Source organism: Hipposideros armiger, unplaced genomic scaffold (genome assembly GCF_001890085.2).
Source record: "Hipposideros armiger isolate ML-2016 unplaced genomic scaffold, ASM189008v1 scaffold_13, whole genome shotgun sequence".
Classification (NCBI taxonomy): Eukaryota; Metazoa; Chordata; class Mammalia; order Chiroptera; family Hipposideridae; genus Hipposideros; species Hipposideros armiger.
Genome location: NW_017731363.1, coordinates 2,232,943 through 2,254,383, shown reverse-complemented (window position 1 = coordinate 2,254,383; position 21,441 = coordinate 2,232,943). Strand labels below are relative to the sequence as shown.

Sequence of the window (21,441 nt, the reverse complement as noted above, 5' to 3'; positions counted from 1 at the left end):
ACATCGTCTGGGAAAATGTGTTTCAACCCTTTAAACATTTCATAAGTTTTGGAAATTATGCTCACCCATCAGAAATAAGTAAAATATATTAAAGGGCGACTGGAAATCAAATCGTCTGCCAAGCCTTCTCTTGCTGTGCACATGAGGAGGTTCCCACTATAGAGCTGTAAGAAGACACAATTATTCCAGGACAAGGTGGGCAAGCTCCAGTCCTCTGACTAAATCTAACCCTCCGCCTGTTTTTGTATGGCCCATGAGCCAAGAATTTTTCCATTTTCAAGTTGTTGAAAAAACTCAAAAGAATATGTTGTGACACATGAAAATTATATGAAGCTCAAATTTCAATGTCTATAAAGTTTTATTGGAATACCGCCAGATTCACCCATGTTATCCAGGTCTGCTTTCTCGCTACGACGCGGCCGGTTGAGTAGTTGTCCCCAAAGCCTGAAATACGATCTGGCCCGTTTTAGAGAAACGTTTGCCAACCAGTATCCTAAAACATGAGCATGGCTGTATTGTTTAAGCACCCTTCCAACTGTCTTCCCTCTCCAGCGCCTCCCCTTCTCAGCTTTGGTCTCTTAACAAGATTCCTGGGCCTGACATGAAGGCATATCGTATAGGAAACCAAAGACACCCGACAGTAAATTTCTATATAAGGTAATATGAGTGGTTCTGCCACCGACTAGGATTAACGTCTGGGTTTGTTTCCCGATCAGAAAAGTGGGCATCACGGCGGCAAATGCACGATTTCGTTTGAGAATCACCATGGTGACTTGTATGAAGGCACTTGGAAAATATCAAGGCAGCAAATGTTCCGCGGAATGCTTTGCAGGAAGACCCTCTCTCGGAGCCTGGATGTAGACTGTTGTTCCCTTTGCACGTAGCACCTCGACCACCTCCTCCTACCCCGTCCCCTCTGCCCCGGGCTCTTCTGGCCTTGCAGCCTTTCTTCTCACCCCAACGCACTCCTCAGGGACTACCAAGCTCCCAGGTAGAGGAGGGCCCAGGCAAGCCAGCCCAGGTTAGTTTAGCGCAGCTCTCCCCAGCTTCGCCAGCTTCGGGTGGGTTTGCCCTGGGGCACCCCGCAGGTGATAAGAATGACTCAGCAGGGGCCAGGGCGGGGAAGGAGACAATAACGCCAGCGCAGGGACAAAATCCTCTGAATACACGAGAGGCTGCAAATCATCATCTGAAGGACCCAAATGTGTCAACAAACGAAAATGTAATTCAAGTCAGCTTTGGGCCGTTAGCGGCCTGCCGCAGGTTTAACCTAACAGGGAGGCCCGGCGTCTTCTGCAGTCAGAAAACGCCCGCGGCCTCTGCAAAAAGTCCCCTTGGCCTCCGACAAACCCCACCTAGGCTCGACCAGGCCTCAGGAAACGCCAGTCGGCAGGAGGGAAACCTTTCCGGGTGCACAGAATTGCATGCCCGTGATTATCGGGGAGATTCTGAGGGCACAGTAATCTCTCGAGACTAGAAACCATTTTCTTCTCTCGCTCTGAGATTTTGCTTGGCTAAGCGGTGGCAGCCTCCCTGCCCCCCCCCTTCTACCCCCCCCGCCACGGCCGCTGCAAGCAACCACGCCCCGCGCGCGGCCTCAGGGCTCGCCTCCTGGGCTCGCAGCCCCCGCGCAGAGAGCAAGCCTCGCCTCCAGTCGCCCCACCCCCGCGCGCCCCCATCCGCACCCGCGCCCGCGCCCGCGCCCGGCCCTAGGAGCGCAGGGCGAGTCCTCGCGCCTGCGCCTCGCCAACTTCCTGCCGCGGAACGCCCCGCCCACCCCCAGAAGCCCGCCTCCAAATGCCGCGTGAAGCCTACCTGTCACACGTCATTGGTCGAGACGACGAAGCCGTCTGCTCTCAGGCCCGCCTCTCTACCGCTTCTTACTTTTCCCAGGACGGATGCGCCTGCGCTCAGCTGCCTGGGCGGGCTGGGAGGCGCGGGTTGAAAAGTCTCGTTCCAAGTTTGGAGAGAGAGAGAGAGAGAAGAGCTCCTCAGTCCTCAGTACCCGCGAGCGGGGAGGAGGCGGGAGAGAAGGACTCTGCGTCTGGGGAACACCCAGGCCATAAGACGGAGCTCAGGCTTCGAGAGCTAGAAGCGTGTGGCGCGCCTGGGAAAGGCAGGAGCGCCTGCAGTTGGGCTGCTCTTGGCAAGCGAGGGGAGTCCGAGGCGGCGGCGAGGGGCAAACAACCCGACGCAAGATGGCGAGTAAAGAGAGTAAGAGGCCCTGCGGGGCGGCGCGCGCCTGGGCCGCGGGGGGCGGCGGGCTCGCGAGGCCGCGGCACGCGCCGGCGAAAGGCGCGAATTGGCGTGCGGAGCAGGGGGCGGGGCCGGGCGCGAGACTGGGCGAGCGCCTCCAGGGGCCTACGCGGGACGCGGCGCGGAGGGCTCTGAGCACTTCCGGAGTCGGGCGCGGGGCCGCGGGTTGGGCCCCCTTCTCCCCCTCGGCGGCGGCGCTCCCTCCGTCGCCCTCGGCCCCCGGCGGAGGCGGCCTTCGCCGCCGGAAAGCGGGCACGGCGGCTCCTTCCACGCGCGCGCCGACGCCTCGGGGTCGCGGCCCTTGTCCGGGGAATTCTGGAACCCGCCGGTCTATGGCTGCCAAAGCCGGCTTTGTGGGAGCGGAGGCCTCTTGTGGGGGATGGAGGGAGCGGGTCCGTGGCATTCTGCTACACGTGGATTCGTCTCCCTGGGTGGGTCGTGGAGCCCCTCTACGTACAGGTCGTCATCTTAGAACAGGTGCGAACAGCTGTAACCGGCAAAACAATTTCGATGTCCGTGAAATAACCCAATTCTGTATACGCAGGCGGTATTGATCTCAAAGTGCAAAAAATCAGCTTCCTGGTATTAATATTCTCTCCATGCTCTGGAAGAGCAGTTAGTTGTTCGAGTCCAAATTAGAGGTTAAGAGAAAGAGTAAATTAGGTGTGGCCTTCTCGAGGTGACCTCCAATATCTGTGTACAGATTCTGACTTCGATCCCTCTCAACCCTTTAATCGTATGGGCTTTCTCCAAATTTCAGTGTTTGAAGATACTGTGGAGGAGCGTGTCATCAATGAAGAATATAAAATCTGGAAGAAGAATACACCGTTTCTGTATGACCTGGTTATGACCCATGCTCTTCAGTGGCCAAGTCTTACCGTTCAGTGGCTTCCTGAAGTGACTAAGTAAGGGTTCCTGGCAACTTTTATTTTGCACAGATTTCACTGTTGACCTGAATTTCCTACTTTTGGCATTTTATACATAGAACATAAGCATTTAATCAATTTAGCCCTTGGATGAGGTGGCAGGTGATATTTTATTTTCAAAACTAAAGCGATTTATAGGATGATTTCTGATGTATAAGTGTGGCATTAAAATAGGAGAAAGAATCTGTTGTGAGATTAATGATATTTGAAGGACGCACCACATATATTTAATACATTTCTTGGACTTAAATGTAAAACAGCATCTCTTTGGGTCCAGATGAATGGATTTATTTAAACTTGATTGAAAAATGTACAGAAGAGTGCACAAATCATAAGCATATGGCTTGATGAATTTTTACAAAGTGAACACACCCATGTAACCATCCCCCAAGATGCATATGTTTTAATTGGCAAAGGGGAAAAGAATTTAGCAACAGTTCACCAAAAAAAAAAAATGATGATATTGGCTTATAGTATGGAATACACTTTGAGGTTGCTGTGGGTCTTCATAAGAGTGTTCTGTTTTCAGCTATTTCTAAAATTTCTCTGGTAATAGTAATTGCTGACATTTATTGAGCGCTTAGAAGAGGGCCTGGCACAGCTGTAGTTTTTTTATGTCCTGTTATTCGATTTAATATTCAGAATAAGTACATTGATTACTTTTTATCCTTGTTTTACTGATGTTAAGTAACATGCCCAAGATCACACAGCTGGTGAATGTTGGAGGGGGATTTCAAACCTAAAAGGGGTAGCCCCAGAGTTGAGGCAGTCCTTGCACAAGACAACCTTTCTCACATACTTGGACTTTTTCCTTGTAGGAACTTGACCATGCACTTTAAAGGTTTATTAAACTTGGGTATTGTGTGCATATAGTTTAATGAGGATTTATCAAACTCTAATCTAGAATGGGATTTTGCAACAAGCTATAAAAACAGTAAATTAATTTTACATAAAATTACTCATAATGGCCAGATTTTCCATATGTGAACATTGACTTTCATACAAATAGAGGTTTCCTTTGAGTTCCCAAAAAACCTCAGTGTAAAAATATAGATGTGGGAAGAGTAGCCAAGAACTAAATAATGGAGACTTCTAAGCATTGACATTTAAAATAACTTTGAGCATCAATTACTTACGGGTACTTACTCATGCGCATTTGACTCTTTGTGTCTTCCTATTAAGCGGATTTAAATTTTTAACTTAATTTACATTCTCTTGGAACTTTTTGACTGACTATAACAATAGAAAAGAGTGAGGGCTTTAAGGTTAGAGACCCCAGTTTGAATACTGCCCCCTGCTTGTTTTAACTTAATTTACATTCTCTTGGAACTTTTTGACTGACTATAACAATAGAAAAGAGTGAGGGCTTTAAGGTTAGAGACCCCAGTTTGAATACTGCCCCCTGCTTGTTAGTAGCTTTGTGAATTAGAGCAAGTTGATCAGCCTCTCTATCCCTGAGTCGTCTGGTCTGTAAATGGAGGTGCTGATGGTACCGAATGCCTACATTGAGAGAATTAAATAAAATCATGCATGTTAAAGTGCTGGTACAAGGTAAGTACACAGCAGTGACTGATGCTGACTCTTCCACCTCTTCCTATTCAAAAATAATTTGTTAGATAGGATGCAATAACACTGTTTCTCCATTTGGATTTCAATGAAGGCTGCTTACTGAAGTCTTTAAAATGGTACCTATAAAGTGTTTTGCATAAAGATTTTTTTAAAGGTAATCTATATGTTCTCAGTCCAGGTATTGTTTTTATATGAACACTTAAGAACTTAGCAGGAAATACTTTATGAGTAAATTATATATTCCATGGTGTTCTTTGCATACAAAGAAGTGGGATCTGGTGGTGGGACGTGCAGTGGCTCTGGGAATGCAAGAAAATACCAGCCAGCCTGCATTCTTGGATGTTGAGGATGGCTGTGTGTGCTTTGCAGGGTTCTGTTTGGGGTATGAAGGGACTATGATTGTGTTTTGTCACTATACAGAGCAGTAGAAATGTTGGCTGCTGTTATGGCCTGGGTCTTTAAGGAACTAGACCCTAGTCAACCTCACAAGGCCTTCTGCCTACACACAACCTTCTTCCAAATGATTACTTGCACTTTCTGAGATGTTGTCCTTAAATTGAGTTAGGTAATTGTCCACATAATTGATTTGGCTTTCTAAATTTTTTATTTAGGTGTTTCTTAAATTTTCAAAACTGGTAGATCATTATTTTATATTCCCTTATTAAATAATTTCTTAAACATGTTGAGACTAATTTACTTTCCGCCTAAAAAGCTTTGTAGTCATTCAGATTCAGATGGTACAAAAGTGCGTAGAGTGAAAAATAAGTCCCCCTTTCACATTCTCCTATTGGGTTGTCGGAAAGATCATGACGTATTTTTTCTATGTTTTTTGTTGCAAAAATGCATTATGACTTTTCCTATAACCCAATAGTTCCCTTACCCAGAGTGGAGTCAGTCGTTGTTTGCAGTTTCTTATTCATCAGCTTACATATATATCTTTCCTCCCATCTTTTTTTTTTCTGGTAGCAAGTTGTTCCCGTGACTTTTTAGTTAGTGATTTATATTGGAGACTTTTTCCTATCAGCATGTTTAGATATGCTCTTTTGTTTTAAGGGCTCCATAGAATTCCATTTATGGGTATACTATAATTTATGTCACCGGTTCCTTGTTGATAGATATTTAAGTTGTTTTTCAGTCTTGCTGCTTCAGACAATGCTGCTGAGAGTAACCTTGCAATAATCTGTAATTGTTGGGTAAATTTTTTAGCACTGGAGTCAAAGTGGTCAAAAGATTCTGGCACTGAAAATGAACAAGGTCATTTATCATTAGTCTTCTGCAGCCTTAGGTATGTCCAGTATTGGAGGAAAATAGTGCAATATTGATTGGTTCAGGAAAATAGGCTTGTATTTTAATGATGGACACGAAAGGATTTGTAGGAAACAGAAAAATCCTTGTATAATGATCAAGTTGGGAAAGCGGAATAATTGAACTTCAGAGTCAAGGAATTTTTTGGATCCTTCAGTCCATCTTGGGACCATGCTCCTTAGAAAGGTCCTGTGATGGACTGACCTGTTTATCTGTTAACTTTTACCTGTTGGTCTCAGTTTTTCTGCTTAACCCCATAAAAAACAGGTCACTTCCTCCTCTCTTATGTCAGCCCTAGCATTGCTCTGTGGTGCCTCCTTTCTCTCAAGCATTCCTATTTCTTTTCAAATGGTTCTCATGAGATATGTTTAAGTTCCCTTTCATTTTGAGCCGTTATTCCCTGTAAAGGTTTCATTTTGTCTAAGTCCTCCTAAAGCACATTGCCTAGAGCCTCATTTTCTAAGTGTGGTTTTTCTAGTAAAAATAAGTGGGCGAGTGCTCATGCGCATTGCCTCCCCCCCCCATGTAAGTTTTTCTAAGATGGAATTAATTACCTTTTTGATAACCACATCATATCCTTGGCCAGTGAACATACATCAACTAATACCCATGTCTTTTTTCCATCAAGCTGTTGTTGCTTAGCCATGGCAGCCTTATTCTGTTCTTGAAGTTGTACCTGTGTTCATTGTTCTTTTTTTACCTTAAGCCAAATCTCGACAAAATTTCATCTTGTATTTTTTAGTTGCTACTAAATTACATGTCTCAAACCTTTTTTCAAAACTACTGAATCCTTTGTGCAACTGAAATTGAGAAACAGATAAGTAGCTTAACTTGTCTAATGTTGAGGCCCAAAGCCCTACTTCTCAGCCCTCCTCACTGAGGTGGGACCATGGGGCACAGGTGAAAATTGCTATTCTAGACAGATAATAAAATGGGAAAGCATTGTTAATAGATACAGATGCAAAATCACTGCCGGGACCAGGGTGCCAAGAGGTATCGGCAGGTTCTTCAGCCTCAAAGTGAATTTCCATAGAACTAGTAACAAAGACACCACCTGCCCTGTAAAATTGAGAATGCCCATTTCATAAACTTTAAGCACCATGAACATAAATAAGGGGTTTCACATCATGCCACTTGCAGTCATAACCTGTTTTTTTAAGTGAAGAAATTGAGGCCCACAGGGAAGTTGTGATTTAAGGAATTGCATATAGCTAACCTTAGTTTGAGCCACGATTTAAACCCAGTTTTTCTGATTCAGTGCTTTATTCTTTCCATTGTGCCTTGTTACCTTTTATTGGGAAATCAGAAACATCTAGTGTATTAAAATGGAAGATATATTTTAGGCGAGAAGTCATGATTTATGAGTACAAAGATTGATGATGGACTGAATTTGATAGCAACTCATTTCTTGTAGGATTAGTGTGACTTATTTTGTTTCCAAACAGACCGGAAGGAAAGGATTATGCCCTTCATTGGCTAGTGCTGGGGACTCACACGTCTGATGAGCAGAATCACCTCGTGGTTGCTCGAGTCCATATTCCGAATGATGACGCACAGTTTGATGCTTCCCACTGTGACAGTGAGAAGGGTGGTAGGTATATCCCAGATATCCCAGTATTGGTGTCTCAAGGGAGTATGCCTTTTATAGTTGTATGTTACTAAAACTTTATACTAATATCTCTTTTGGCCCAGCAGTTTAACTACTAGGACTTTATCCTACAGAATGACTCGCCCATATGTGCACAAGGATTTCACAATAGCATTATTTGCAGGATTGAAAGAAAAATTAGAATCAACCTAGTAAAGCAACCCAGATATTAGTTCATAGGAAATTTGTTAAATACATTATGGTATGTTTGAAATATTGTGCAGCAATTACTAAGAATGAGAGAAATCTGTATGCACTGGTATGGAAAGATACCCAAGATAAATTGAGTGATTGGTGTATACATAGAGAAGAAGTCAGGAAGCGTATATACCAAACAGTTAATCAGTTAATAGTGGGGTTTTTTATGGAAGCTGTTGACTTCCGTGGGATTGTTTTTTTTCTTCCTCCTGTCAAACATGTATTTTTTTTGTTTTGTTATTCCCACCACCACCCAAGTTGCAATTTCAGTGATTTTGCTAGGAAGACTCACAGGACTTGATAACAAATTATACTCATGGCTAAAGTTTGTTACAGTAAAGGGTACAGAACAAAAGCAGCAGGAAGAAGATATGCATCAGGGAGTACAGGGAGGTCTGGTCCAAGGGGAGGCCAGGTCTGTACAGGATGTGCTTTCTGGCAGCAAATGACAGGGCCATGTGCAGAGTATCTGCCCAGGGAAACCCATTCCAGTGTCAGGGTCTGAGGCTTTCATGGGGGCTGGTTTCATAGGCACATCCTGCTGGCAGCCAGCCATGATCCTGGAATCAGGACCCCAATAATAAAACCAGGTGTGTATCATCAATCTTGATATTTGTGCACAGCAGTCCAGACAAACTGTTCCACCATGGTCCATTGCTCCAGGTATATGTCTCAAAATCATCAGTCCATCAGTAACAAAGAACATTCAGAGGTCCATGTTCCCAGGAGTTGGTCAAGGGTCAGTCATGGTCCCGGTGTCCCTCAGAGCTGCGTGGGCTAAGCAGCCAGACCTGCTGAGTTAGTGCTTTCCACCCAGCTACAAATGTTTTTCTCTTTCTAAATGTATAACTGGTTTAATTTGTTTAACATTTTTTTCAGTTACAGTTGACTTTCAATATTATATTAGTTTCAGGTGTATAGTGGTTAGACATTTATGTAATTTATGAAGTGATCCCCCCAATAAGTCTAGTGCCACCTAAGTCTAGTACCCACCTGGCACCATCCATGGTTATTATAATATTATTGATTCTATTCCCCATACTGTGCTGTACCTCTCTGTGACTATTTTGTAACTACCATTTGTACTTCTTAATCCCTTCCCCTTTTTTCTCCCAGCCCCCCCTAAATGGTTTAATAGGTAGATCTTAACATTTTGCAGTATTTGCTTTAGGTTTTTTTCTTATTGAAAACACTACATTATAGTTAAAGTCCCACCACTCCTACCCCATTCCTCCCTGCCTTTCTCTCCAGAATTCATCACTGACTTGTAATTACCATGCCATTTTCAACTGTTGGTATTTTTATTACTCATGCAGCAGTAAACACATTGTTTTGCAGCTTCCTTTTTCCATTCAGTATTGTTTTTTTATGTGTATGTATGCCATGTTGATGTCTCATTCTTTTAACTGCTGTATAGTATTCCATTGTGATTAAGTCTTCTACCAAAGGGCAGTTGGATTGTATCTACATGTTTTTTTGGTCTTACGAACAATGCTTCAATGAATGTCCTTGCCATGTCTCCTTGTCCACATGTGGGAGAATTTATCTAGTGGGGTAGAATTGCTGAGTTGTATGGTGTATTCATTGTCAATTTAAAACAATGTAAAACTATTTTCCAAAATGATTTTTTTCAGTTTACCACTCCTACAATTCAGTCCATTCCCCTACAACCTTATGCATTATTTTTGTAAATATTGTTATAATCACAAAGTTTTTAATGCCTTTTAGTCCTAAAGCATGTACTTACTGGACTTCATCTTAGGAATTAGTCTCTATGCATAATATGTGGACATATATTAAACTACTAAAGTTACTTGTCCAATGTATTACATTCTAACAAGTAACTGAAATAATTCAGAGTTAACACGTTTTTTATTTTCCATTATGGCATTTTTTTAATGGATGCTATTTGTCATTAAGCTAGTTTTTCAAAAAAAATTTTTTAGTTTAAGAAAACAAAGCCCTGTAGTCAAAGTAAATCTTACCTGGAAACCCAATTTTTTTTAAAAAGGGGAGCTGTTCAGCTTGGTTTTGCTAAAGGGATTGGGAAACTTGAGTATGTTCATAACAGAAGGGTTAGAAAGAATTCTTGGAGTCCATGGGGATGGGGGCGAGTTTGGAGCAGGGTCTCAGGAGGTAGGAGGTGAGTGGATCAGGAGGGGTGGTCTTAGGCTGAGGCACTTACGAGTATCTCCCATTGACAACGATGGGCAGGGCAAGTGCTGAGGGAAATAGGCGACTATAGGTGGCTGTTTGAGTGTCGTCGTCGTGTGGAAAGGGAGATGATTTTCAGCCACACAGAAATAGTGAGCTGTGTTTGCCATGGATAGAATGGCTAAATTCTGGTGTTAAGCCATGGGAGCCAGTGTTCATTAAGCATTCCCACATAATAAGAGCTGGCTGAAGCTGAAATGGCTTACTGCTTTCAGTGTTTTCTGTAGGTCCCAGCCAGTCTGTTTGACTTGTTACCTGCCTGGCTCCATGAGGCATTTGAGTTAGTGTTCCCTGACCTGAGTCACAGGGTGAGCTAAAAGGAATGTGCAAAGAAGAAGCAATATAGGTCAGGAAAAAATAACAACTATGTGAAGCCTCCAAACTTTTTAAGCATCAGCAACTAATTCAAGTTTTTATCTATGACCACAAAAATGTTCTTGTTTGCCATTATCTGCTTAGATGTTCTACTTGTATTCTTTCTGCTATCGTCTTGCTGCTTCCCAGACATTATCATACTTTTTATGTGGCTTCGTTACTTTTCCAAGGTCTTTTTAATAACTTTTTAACACTAATAGTCTTATTCCCACACCAGGAAGAGAGGCTAAGCCCCTCGTTTTAGCTTTGGCACTCCACTAGCAGTTGAACCAAGTATGCTGGTGGAACCAACATGTATGTGTGTCTTGGGGGTGGTGGGGCTTAGTTAGCATGGGTATCTTGTTTGAGGCTGCTTCTGACTTTATACTCGAGGAGTGTTTATACCCCTGTGGGTGAAACCTTCCCTGTCTTAACCTAAAATAAGATGCTTATTTACTGCAGTGCTTCCAAATAAGTTGTGTTTGCACTAAAAGGCTGAGGTGTGTTTATTATGTAGTTATTGAAGCTACATCATTTTTACAACTGAAAGAGGCCAGTTCTTAATTGTTTAAAATCCAAGGTAGAGGGGGCGGCCAGCTAGCTTACTGGGTTAGAGAGCAGGGCTCATTACAGCAAGGTTGCCAGTTCGATCTCCACATGGGCCACTGAGATGCGCCCTCCACAACTAGATTGAAGCAACTACTTGACTTGGAGCTGATGGGCTCTGGAAAAACACACTGTTCCCCAATAAATTTAAAAAATCCAAGGTAGAACTGAACTAACTTGCATAAAACAGCTATCAGTATTTTCCAGTGCAGATGGGCTTTGAGAATAAATTCATTCTCAAAGGGGCAAGTGAACCCATATTTTTGTGTTCTCTCTGTCTCTCTCAATCTCTATATTTGTATTGTATTCTGTCAGGCTGAAATTGGCTGGGTTAATTAAGCTAGTTGTGAATTTTAATCGTAAGTGTATGTGTTTATTCTTTCTTCTCACATTAGAATTTGGTGGCTTTGGTTCTGTGACAGGAAAAATTGAATGTGAAATTAAAATTAACCACGAAGGAGAAGTCAACCGTGCTCGTTACATGCCGCAGAATCCTCACATCATTGCTACCAAAACACCATCTTCTGACGTGCTGGTGTTTGACTATACAAAGCACCCTGCTAAGCCAGGTATGTAGCAATAAAATCATGCCGTTGCTTGATCATTTTTCTTGATTGGATATCATTGCTTTGAAGTCATTCAAACTAGTATATGCTGTAATTTTTAAAAGTTTAAAAATTATTCTGTGGATCCCATAACCACCCTCAAATTCAGTGATTTAACAGAAGGGCCTCACAGCAGGTTACACAGCTGGCAGCAAAGGATACAGAGCAAAAGCAGGAATAAAAAAGATACACATCGTGCAGAGTCCAGAGACGTCAGACACAGGCTTCTGACTCCTTCCTCATGGGGGCCACACAAAACATGTTTTCTCTCTAGTAGCAAACCACAGGGATATGTGCTTCATGTCTGCCCAGGAAAGCCCGTTTGAGTCTCAGGGTCTGGGGTTTTTATGGAGGTCTGGTCACATAGGCACTCTGTGAACCAGCCATGGTAAGGGAAACTCAGGATCCCAGCAGTGAAGCCTTGCTAAACAATCCTTCAGGAATCTTGCTCAACAGTCCTACAAGTCTTGACAAGCTGCCACAGCGTGCCCCATTGCTCTGGGCGTACACAACTCCGTCATTCAGTGACATGAAGAATTTTGTGAGGGTTCACTCCCAGGGGCTAGCTAAGGGTCAATTGTAGTTGCAAGCTACCCTGAAGATAGGCAAAGACTGAGCAACCAGACCCGCTGTGCTCTTTTCCGCACAAAAATATTTTTTAAAATTGGCCCAGGGGTGGGGCAGGTGGTTACCACGCAAATTTGTAGGATAGCTACAGTTTTCAGTATTTTGGGTTCGAGCTAGTACTAGGTTTTGCAAAGGAACCAGTAGTTTTACGGTCATGAGACCTGGTTTACAATGTGTATTTGAAACGAAGCACAAAGAACAGCTTTTCAAGGTGTCTGTGGATCAGACCAAGTCCTTGTGTGTGTGCAGTGCTTTTCCAAGCATAATAAATGTTATGGCTCACTCAGGAGTGAGACTTTGCTCTTACCAGTTCCGATAAACAGGTAATCAGTAGTTAATGTGTTTCTTTTTTTTTCTTTAGACCCAAGTGGAGAATGCAATCCTGATCTTAGGTTAAGAGGCCACCAGAAGGAAGGCTATGGTCTTTCCTGGAATTCTAATTTGAGTGGACATCTCCTGAGTGCATCCGATGACCATGTGAGAAACCTCTGTTCTTCCTAACCTACTTGTGTACTGAGAGTCAAAGACAGTGTCATGCTGAAGGAGCACTACATAGATGACAGAGTTTCTAGGATAATACTGCTTCTTATTGTGATAATGTTTGCACAGGATTTAGAACAACGGTTATCAAATTGTCCTTTTGGAACCTTAGAATTCCACAAAGCTCTTTTGAAGCAGCCTTAGAATGGAGGGAAGGTGGGCAAAAGTGGGCCTCTATAATAGAAACTATGAATGTGAGGCCTGATTAATATAAATTACATTTTAGTTTATTTTGTATTGTGTAAGTGTACACAGGTCAGTGGGTTTTATTATGTTTTCACAAAGCTGCAATCATCACTAGTAATTCTAAAACATTTTCATCAGATGTCACAGAAAGAAACTCAATACCAGTTAAGCAGTCACTCTCCAATTCCTCCTCCCAGCTACTGGAAACCATTAATACACTTTCTATCTGTATAGATTTGTCTACTCTTAATATTTCATATAAATGCAGTCATATAATATGTGGCCGTTTCTGTCTGGCTTCTTTCATCAAGGTTCATCCATGTTAAAGCATATGTCAGTGCTTCATTTCTTTTTATAGCTGAATAATATTTCATTATGTGGATATACTATAAATTTATTAATTTAACAGTTGATGGACATTTGGGTTTCCACTTAGGGGCTATTTTGAGTGATGCTGTGAACATTTTTAAACAAGTTTTGTGTGGATGTATGTTTTCATTTCTCTTGGGTGGAATGAAACCTAGGAGTGGAATTACTGGGTCATATGGTAACTCTATGTTTAACTTACGGAAGAACTGCCAAACTTTTCCCAAGCAGCTGCACCACTTCACATTCCCCCCCAACAGTGTTCCAGGGTTCCAGCTTCTCCGTGTCCTCACCAACTCTTGTTATTGGCCATCGTTTTGATTCTAGCCATCCTACTGGTTGTGAAGTGCTATCTCATTGTGGTTTTGATTTGCATTTCCCTACTAATGATGTTGAGCATTTTTTCATGTGCTTATTGGCCATTTGTATATTTCCTTTGGAAAAATATGTACTGAAATCTTTCGTCCATATAAAAATTATTTTATTGAGTTTTAAGAGTTCTTTATATATTCTAGATAAAAGTTCTTTATCAGATATATGATTTCAAAGAATTTTCTTCCATTCTGTGGATTGTCTTTTCACTTTTTATGCTGTCCTCTGAAGCACAAAATTTTTTAATATTGAGTCCAATTTATGTGTTTTAGTTTTATTTTGTCACTTGTGCTTTTGGTATCCTATCTAAGAAACCATTACATAACCCAAAATCACAAAGATTTACACACCTGTGTTTTCTTCTAACAGTTTGATAGTTTTAGCTCTTACATGTAGCTGTTTGATCCATTTGGAGTTAATTTTTGTATATAGTGTGAGGTAGGAGTCCAGCGTCATTTTCTGCATGTGGATATCGAGTTGTCCCAGTGCCATTTGTCGAAAAGACAAATCTTTCCCTGTTAAGTTTCCTTGGCACCCTTTTATGAGGCATGTTTTAGTTGTAATTCCCAGTCTCTCAACCCAGTGGGAATTTTTAGGATGTGCATATGCATCTGTTCAGTGGATACCAAACGCCGGGCTCTCAGTGTTGTGTTGTGAAATCTAGTCTAGATGAATTTTAGATACTTGACTGAATGTATGTAATTAGAACTCTCACCTGAGTGTCCCTTGCCTGCCAGCATACTGGGTCTCCCTCTTCCCCATTACAGTGTGTTTCCCTTTGCTCTCCCCATCTCTGATCATGGAAGCTACAATCATGTACTCTCTAATGTTTGTGAAGCTTCACTTTTGTTTATATTTCCCTCATGTTTACTTCTAACATTTCTATAGTTAAAGCGTTGTTTTTAGCAAAGGTGTTTTAGATAAGATGTTAGCATTTAGTCTCATGGCTTTTGTTGTTGGTTTTTTTTCCTTCTTTAGACTGTCTGTCTGTGGGATATAAATGCAGGACCAAAGGAAGGCAAAATTGTGGATGCTAAAGCCATCTTTACCGGCCACTCGGCTGTTGTGGAGGATGTGGCCTGGCACCTGCTGCATGAGTCACTGTTTGGATCTGTCGCTGATGATCAGAAACTTATGATGTAAGGTGGAAAGTTCAGCGGGGTCTTGTTGTATGAGTGTCCTGAATGACCACCAGTGATTGTGATGGCCTGTGGTTTAATTTCTTTTTTTAAAGTTATGTCCTGGTCTTTAGAAAAGAAAGGGGGAGAAGCAGCTTTAGTGAGGTATAATTGACATACAATAAACTGCACATATAATGGCCTTTGCACATAAGTTACTGTGCTGTGTGAATGGACACAATATTTAAAAAGAAAAGAGGTATGTAAACGTGAAGAAACATGTTTGGTGTAGTAGTAAATACCAGAATTGGGATCAAGGTGACTTTCATTGAAGATGAGGGTAGAGAATGATCATATCAGGGCATGGCCACAGGGCTGCATTCAGTCCCCTGGAATGCTTTTTATCTCATAAAGAAATACCTGAGGCAAATAAGGCTAAACACTGAAATTAGACAAGGCTAGGTTGTACATGTTATCCTCTATGTCATCAGTATTTTGTGTATGCTTGAAATAGTTGGTGAATTAAGATGGGAATCTAATAAACAAGAAGCCAGAAACTGTAGCCCTGGTTGTTCTCTGTAGGTTTAGAACGTATCACTCAGTGGTCGGAAATCCGAATTGCCACTCGGCATGCGTGGATGGTGTCCGACGCAGGGTGGGACACGGTGGTGTGCTGACGGGGAACATGGTCTCCGTGTGTGCTGTGTGCCTTGTTCCTTTGTGTTTTAGATGGGACACTAGGTCCAATACCACCTCCAAGCCGAGCCACCTGGTGGATGCGCACACCGCCGAAGTCAACTGCCTGTCATTCAATCCCTACAGCGAGTTCATTCTTGCAACTGGCTCTGCGGATAAGGTTTGTATGTTTTGGTGTAGTTGGTGTTTACAAATCCAGTTGTTTTGTATGGTAACCAGATATTTTAAAATTCGTATGTAAAGTGCAAAAATGAATTCCTTTTGTTACTTTTCTTCAGACTGTGGCTTTATGGGATCTGCGCAATTTAAAATTAAAACTCCATACCTTTGAATCTCATAAAGATGAAATTTTCCAGGTATGTGACAGTTTTCTCATGTCTTTATATCAGGTTTTAGTAACTTTTTGGTAGGGGGAAATGTAAATTTTTTTTTTGTTTTGTATAGTAGGTATGGGACATTTTATTTTTTAAAATGCTCCTCTACTATATAAGTTAACTAGTGGGAAATAACTTGGAGCTTCTTGAGAGATTAGTTCAAAAGTAGAAGAAAAAGCCTTGCACAACAGGATCAGTTTAAAATTCCAAGGATTCTTCGATTAAGGGTATGCCAGAGTGGTCACTCCTCCAGTGAAAAAATACCTTGTACATGGTTTCAAGTAGAGATTTGATTAGGTTAAGATACACTTCATTGAAAATTTTAAAGTTTCCAAGATGGTTATGGGGCTTGATAAGCTTAAGCTTATTGGGACCCTTAGCTGTATTGGGGAGTGTGACCTTCCTAGGGGCAAGCCAGGGGGATGGGCCAGTTAGGAGCACTTAAAAGGATAGGATGTAAGACAAGGAGGGGCTGAGGGTGTAGGCCAGGGAGAAGATACAGGACAGGTGATGGGAAAATATTAAGGATTAGATTAGGACAATAGCCACAAACCTAGTAAGAATAAATGATTCTTTACATTTTCAAATATGTATTGCTAGGTCCACTGGTCTCCACATAACGAAACTATTCTGGCTTCAAGTGGTACTGATCGCCGCCTGAATGTGTGGGATTTAAGGTAACTCAGAATCTGGTGATAAGAAAACTGCATAAATATGCTAACCTGGCAGGTTATGTACTTCATAAATTTAGAAGAGCAATTTGCTAACCCCAGCCTAATAAGCCTAATATTGAAGTAGCTTTTAAGTACCTTCCTGAAGAGCCTGTTCCATAAAATAGAAGTGAATCAGGAAATGGACTATAAAATAAACATATGCAGTGTTTTGTTTTTCTATTGATAATTCAGGCATGAAGTTGGGGGAGGGGTGCATTTGTGTTTTAACATCCAAATGATTGAAAATGCTTTTGCTATAGAAAGGGGTAAAGATGTTAGCTGTTCATGTCTCATTAAATCTCAAGTACACCTGTAGGGACTAGTCTCAGTTTTTCTATCATTTGCTCTTCTGGGTTTTCATCGATTCATTTGGCAGATGAGCTCCTGCTGTGGGTTATGTAACTGCTGGGGATACACTGGGGAACAGGATAAGCACAGCCCATGCTGTCAGAGAGCTTATGTTCTTCTGGGGGCTCATTATATAGAGTTTCTCCCAATTCTTAAAGTTCTTTGACTTCAGAGTTGCCATTCTAAGAATTTCAGACTCCTTTCCCTTTTTTTTTTTGGTCTCAGCCTTTAAGAGCCATTAATAAAGTTGCTCAGTTAATATGCTTCTCTATAAAATGTTAAGTTTAGATCATTAAATTACCAAAGACTAACTTTCTCCCTATCTGTATTAAATGTATTGCTTTGAAATGGACTAAGTTTTTAGTGTATTAAAACCAAGGCTGCCTTGATTACAGATGGTAGACCCATCCTTAGGTGTATGGAACAGACAGTGCAGAATAAAATGCTGCTATTGTAAACCTTGTAAACATCTAAGGTTCTGTGTTCTTAGGGAACAAACTCTGGCCATGATAGATGGTTGAAAATGGAGAGAATCTTTAAAGCAGACATTTGAGTATATTATTCTATTTTATATGAAAATAGTCTTACTGGTAAAATTGGAAACCTCTAAAATAAAAATCTATAGTGGCTGTGTGAGGTGGTACAGCAAGGTTTGGAAGTCTGATGCCCTGGCAACTGGATTGTCTGTAAAGGTACCAATGATAAACGTGCAGGCATTGTATAATTTCTTCTTAAAATTCATCCATGACTTGCTTACTATTAAAATTGCAGTAGATAAAATTACAGATTAAAATGGTGTTAGCAACTATACAATTGTCTAACAATCCATGTGTTTGGTTTAATTAGTTTTATGGGAAGGAAAAGACTACCACTTGGAAGGTTGTGTGTTTTGGCTCCTTTTTCCAGCACTTAACTACTAGCAGAGGCCCCTTTGGGCTACATATCAGGTAGGGCTGTGTAACTTAAGAGTGACTTCACTGTTGGGACTGCTGGCAGGTTCTACAAATTCAAGTTTAAGAGAAGAAAAAAACTTAACCTTTCCTTGGCTTATACATTCCATAAAGTTTTGTTGTCATGTCTTTAGACGGATCATGTGGGACTGATGTTACTATATATCATTCCTGGAATGAAAAAGGCATTAAGAGTGAAGTGTGGGACCAGGCATCAGTTCCTCTGTAGATATTTTATATACTTTTCACCTTTTAATTCTAATGCAGTAAAATACCACAGTAAAAACACTGAATTTTATTAAGCTTCTATTCTGCAGCAACAGTCATGAACAGCTCTTAACCTGTTTCCAGAAAGTCAACACCCCACCCTCCCACCAGATAATATAAAAACTGATAGCAGTATAGAAATACATCGTTTTTACAGTATGTGTGTGTTTTAAGATGTGCTTTCTGGGCTAATGGTGGTTTTGCAAACACTGATGCTACAAGAATTTCAATAACGAAAGCATTATATTCTTTCTTAATAGCAAAATTGGAGAAGAACAATCAGCAGAAGATGCAGAAGATGGGCCTCCTGAACTCCTGGTATATGTTGGCTTTCTTATATGCAATATGAAATGTCACATGCCCATCGGATTCTGTCACTGATCCATGTATATGGAAAATGAGTCAGAACTTCAAATTCTAGCTCTTGATGATTTCAAATTGGAGGTCTTGGAAGTTAACTGTGATTGGGATTGAACATTTATTGAAAATGGGAAATGGAGCCCAGTAGGTTTTTACCAATATTTCATTAAGACTCATTTGAGCTCCTGGAAAATAGCGTATAGTAATTTCTCACTGATTTCAATTGTTATGTTTTCTTGGCGGAGGGAGGGGTGCGGACAGGTATTGGTATTCAATTAGCAACACGTAACGCTTTCTAACAGTATGGAAACATTTTAATGACTTGATTTTTAAGTTCCCTGCCCAGAAATGAAACTTCCTTGATCTTGTTGATGCCAGCAGTGCCCACCATCTCCCTATTTGTAATCGAATCACCTTGAGCATCTCCTAGGCCCCTTGGTTTATGTAGTAGTGTACTAAGCCTATACTGTCCTTCCTCCAAACAACAGGACAGTGACCCCACCCCACCCCCAACCGTTGCAAGACTGATGCTCTAAAAACTGACTTTGAACATTATCTATCAACAGTTCATTCATGGAGGACACACTGCCAAGATATCCGATTTTAGCTGGAACCCCAATGAGCCTTGGGTCATTTGCTCAGTGTCTGAGGATAACATCATGCAGATATGGCAAATGGTGAGCTAAAATATTTTCTTTCTTAAATGATTGTCTTGTAAAGGAGAGATTTACTAGTGACATAATGTAATAGAAGTATCTCAAACATCTAGGTGCATATTATATCAAATATTTATAGAAAGGAAACAATCTTTCAGAACTGCCATTTTAATGAGTCTGGGTCAGGAGAAATCTGTACATAGATGTAGACACAGCATGTGCTGATTTTCATGATTGCACTCTTCATCAGCTGGGCTCTCGGTGTCACTGCTCTGTGTCCAGTGTCTGCTGTGTCATAGGCATGACGGGTACAGGAGGAAAGTGTCCACACCTTCACATGGTACTGAGTTGTCTGATGATGAGCACGAAGTACGTGAATGACATTGCTAAGGCATAGAGTTGTTAACCCACCCTTGCATAAAGCCCTTGCATAAACCTCAGGGCTCGCAGTCTCTAAAGGATGCTTGAAATGCTTTGGGGAAACACCTTTTATGAACAATAATTGAAATACTGTATGGGCAGCTAGGTATGTATGTGAAATTATACACTGGCAAATCATTTTTTAGAACACTGGCCTGCCTTTCCTCATTAAATTTATCAAAAGCCTTTGGGGGAAGCACACACAAAAAAGTAAAGCACTAATTTCCAACACTGAAACACATTGACCCATGAATCCAAAAATCTGGGGAATTATTAAATGTTATTTTTAGATAATCTATCTTGGAAAAACCATGCGGAGTTTTACCTGTGCATTTATTTGGTTATCTCCAGGCTGAAAATATTTACAATGATGAAGAGTCAGATGTCACCACATCGGAACTGGAGGGGCAAGGATCTTAAACCCAAAGTATGAGAAATGTTTCTGTTGAATGTAATGCTAACATGAATGCTTGGTTTATCAAGCACCAAAAAGCATTGTATAGTAGTAAATGTTAAGTGGGCTGGCATATGGCATTCTTTCTTTACCTTCTGATTCTAGCACTTTCAAATGAGCTATTGCGTACTGTATCATATTGTAGCTTTTAGGGATGAAATGAAGGTTGCTTAAGAAAGAACATCACAGTTGTTTTAAAATACAAGTAGCAGGGTATTGCCTTTGATTCAACTATTTTAAGTCCTTGTTTTCTCAAACTTAAGTGCTTGCTGTTCCTGAATATGCAAGAATAACTTTTACACTTTTTCCCTCCAACACTTACTGATTGGCTTTGCAGAAATAAAGTTTTAAAATAATTTTTATTGTATTCTTTTAGAACCTGAATAGGGTGTGTCTGTGTGTGTGTGTGTGTGTGTGTGTGTGTGTCTGTGTGCGTGCACGCGCGCACCCTGTGAGGAAGCTGTTAGGGACCCAATGACTTTACCCAAAATCCAGAAGGGGGGAGAAAGTAGCCATCTGTATTTTGTGATTGGTACATTTGTAAACCTAGAACTATTAACTACCTTAACTTCCACATCATTTGACCCATATCCTGTTTGTGCCTTAATTTGGGCAGTTTTAAACAAACTAAATTCCACTCCCCACTCCCCCCACCCCCCAACCCCCCCCAAAAAAATGAAAGCTTATTTGTTTATATGACAGGTCAGTAGAGGGGACAAAACTAGCCTGCAGGTTGGCCCCTCAACCTATTTTGTAGGGCCTGCCAGCTAGGAATGGTTTTCACATTTATTTTTACAAGGTAGTTTAGATAGAAATAGAAATATGCAACAAAGATCTTGTTTGGCCCACTAAGCCTAAAATACTTACTATACCTGACTTAAGAGAATAAGGTTTGCGGACCCCTCTTATATGTGATTGTATATGTGACTTTTTGCTCATCATCAAATAAGCTTTCCTATGTGCCTCTGTATAACATGTATACCTATATATACTTAATCTCCTGGTATTTAAATACGCACACCCTGGAATGTGCTGAACAGCCAAGACTGAAGAAATCCATAGTCCTTGAATTTTTTTAAAGCTTTGAGAGCAGCGACACTAGAATTTTTCTAGTTAGGTATTTTAAAGGCAAAAAAGGTATGAACAGTGGTCTGACTACATGAGTCTGCTGCCACCCAGAGGGCAGACGGTTAGCCATCCCTTATTACTTAAACTGTACAATAACTAAAATGCTTTTTAAAGTCTGAGAAACCAAGTATCTACAACTGTCTTTGGACTTGACTTATAAAACTAAGATCACGTGGGTAACAAAA

The 21,441-nt window shown here is 41.3% G+C and overlaps 1 protein-coding gene across 3 annotated transcripts; it reads left to right on the top strand.

Annotated features, from left to right (window-relative positions):
• The first annotated feature begins 1,843 nt into the window (after positions 1–1,843).
• On the top strand, positions 1,844–20,485 carry RBBP7 (RB binding protein 7, chromatin remodeling factor). 3 transcript variants are annotated; one of them, XM_019666600.1, is made up of 12 exons: positions 1,844–2,214; positions 3,017–3,161; positions 7,502–7,647; positions 11,472–11,645; positions 12,670–12,785; positions 14,751–14,911; positions 15,620–15,746; positions 15,865–15,942; positions 16,561–16,637; positions 18,499–18,556; positions 19,165–19,275; positions 20,026–20,485. In XM_019666600.1, exons 1-12 carry the CDS (start codon positions 2,199–2,201, stop codon positions 20,092–20,094), a joined length of 1,278 nt encoding a protein of 425 aa, XP_019522145.1. In that variant the 5' UTR covers positions 1,844–2,198; the 3' UTR covers positions 20,095–20,485. The 3 variants fall into 3 exon arrangements, with proteins under 3 accessions (XP_019522145.1, XP_019522133.1, XP_019522137.1); XM_019666588.1 differs by lacking the exon at positions 1,844–2,214 and adding an exon at positions 2,396–2,733; XM_019666592.1 differs by lacking the exon at positions 1,844–2,214 and adding an exon at positions 2,497–2,733 and having other exon boundaries at positions 11,499–11,645.
• Positions 20,486–21,441: the final 956 nt, after the last annotated feature.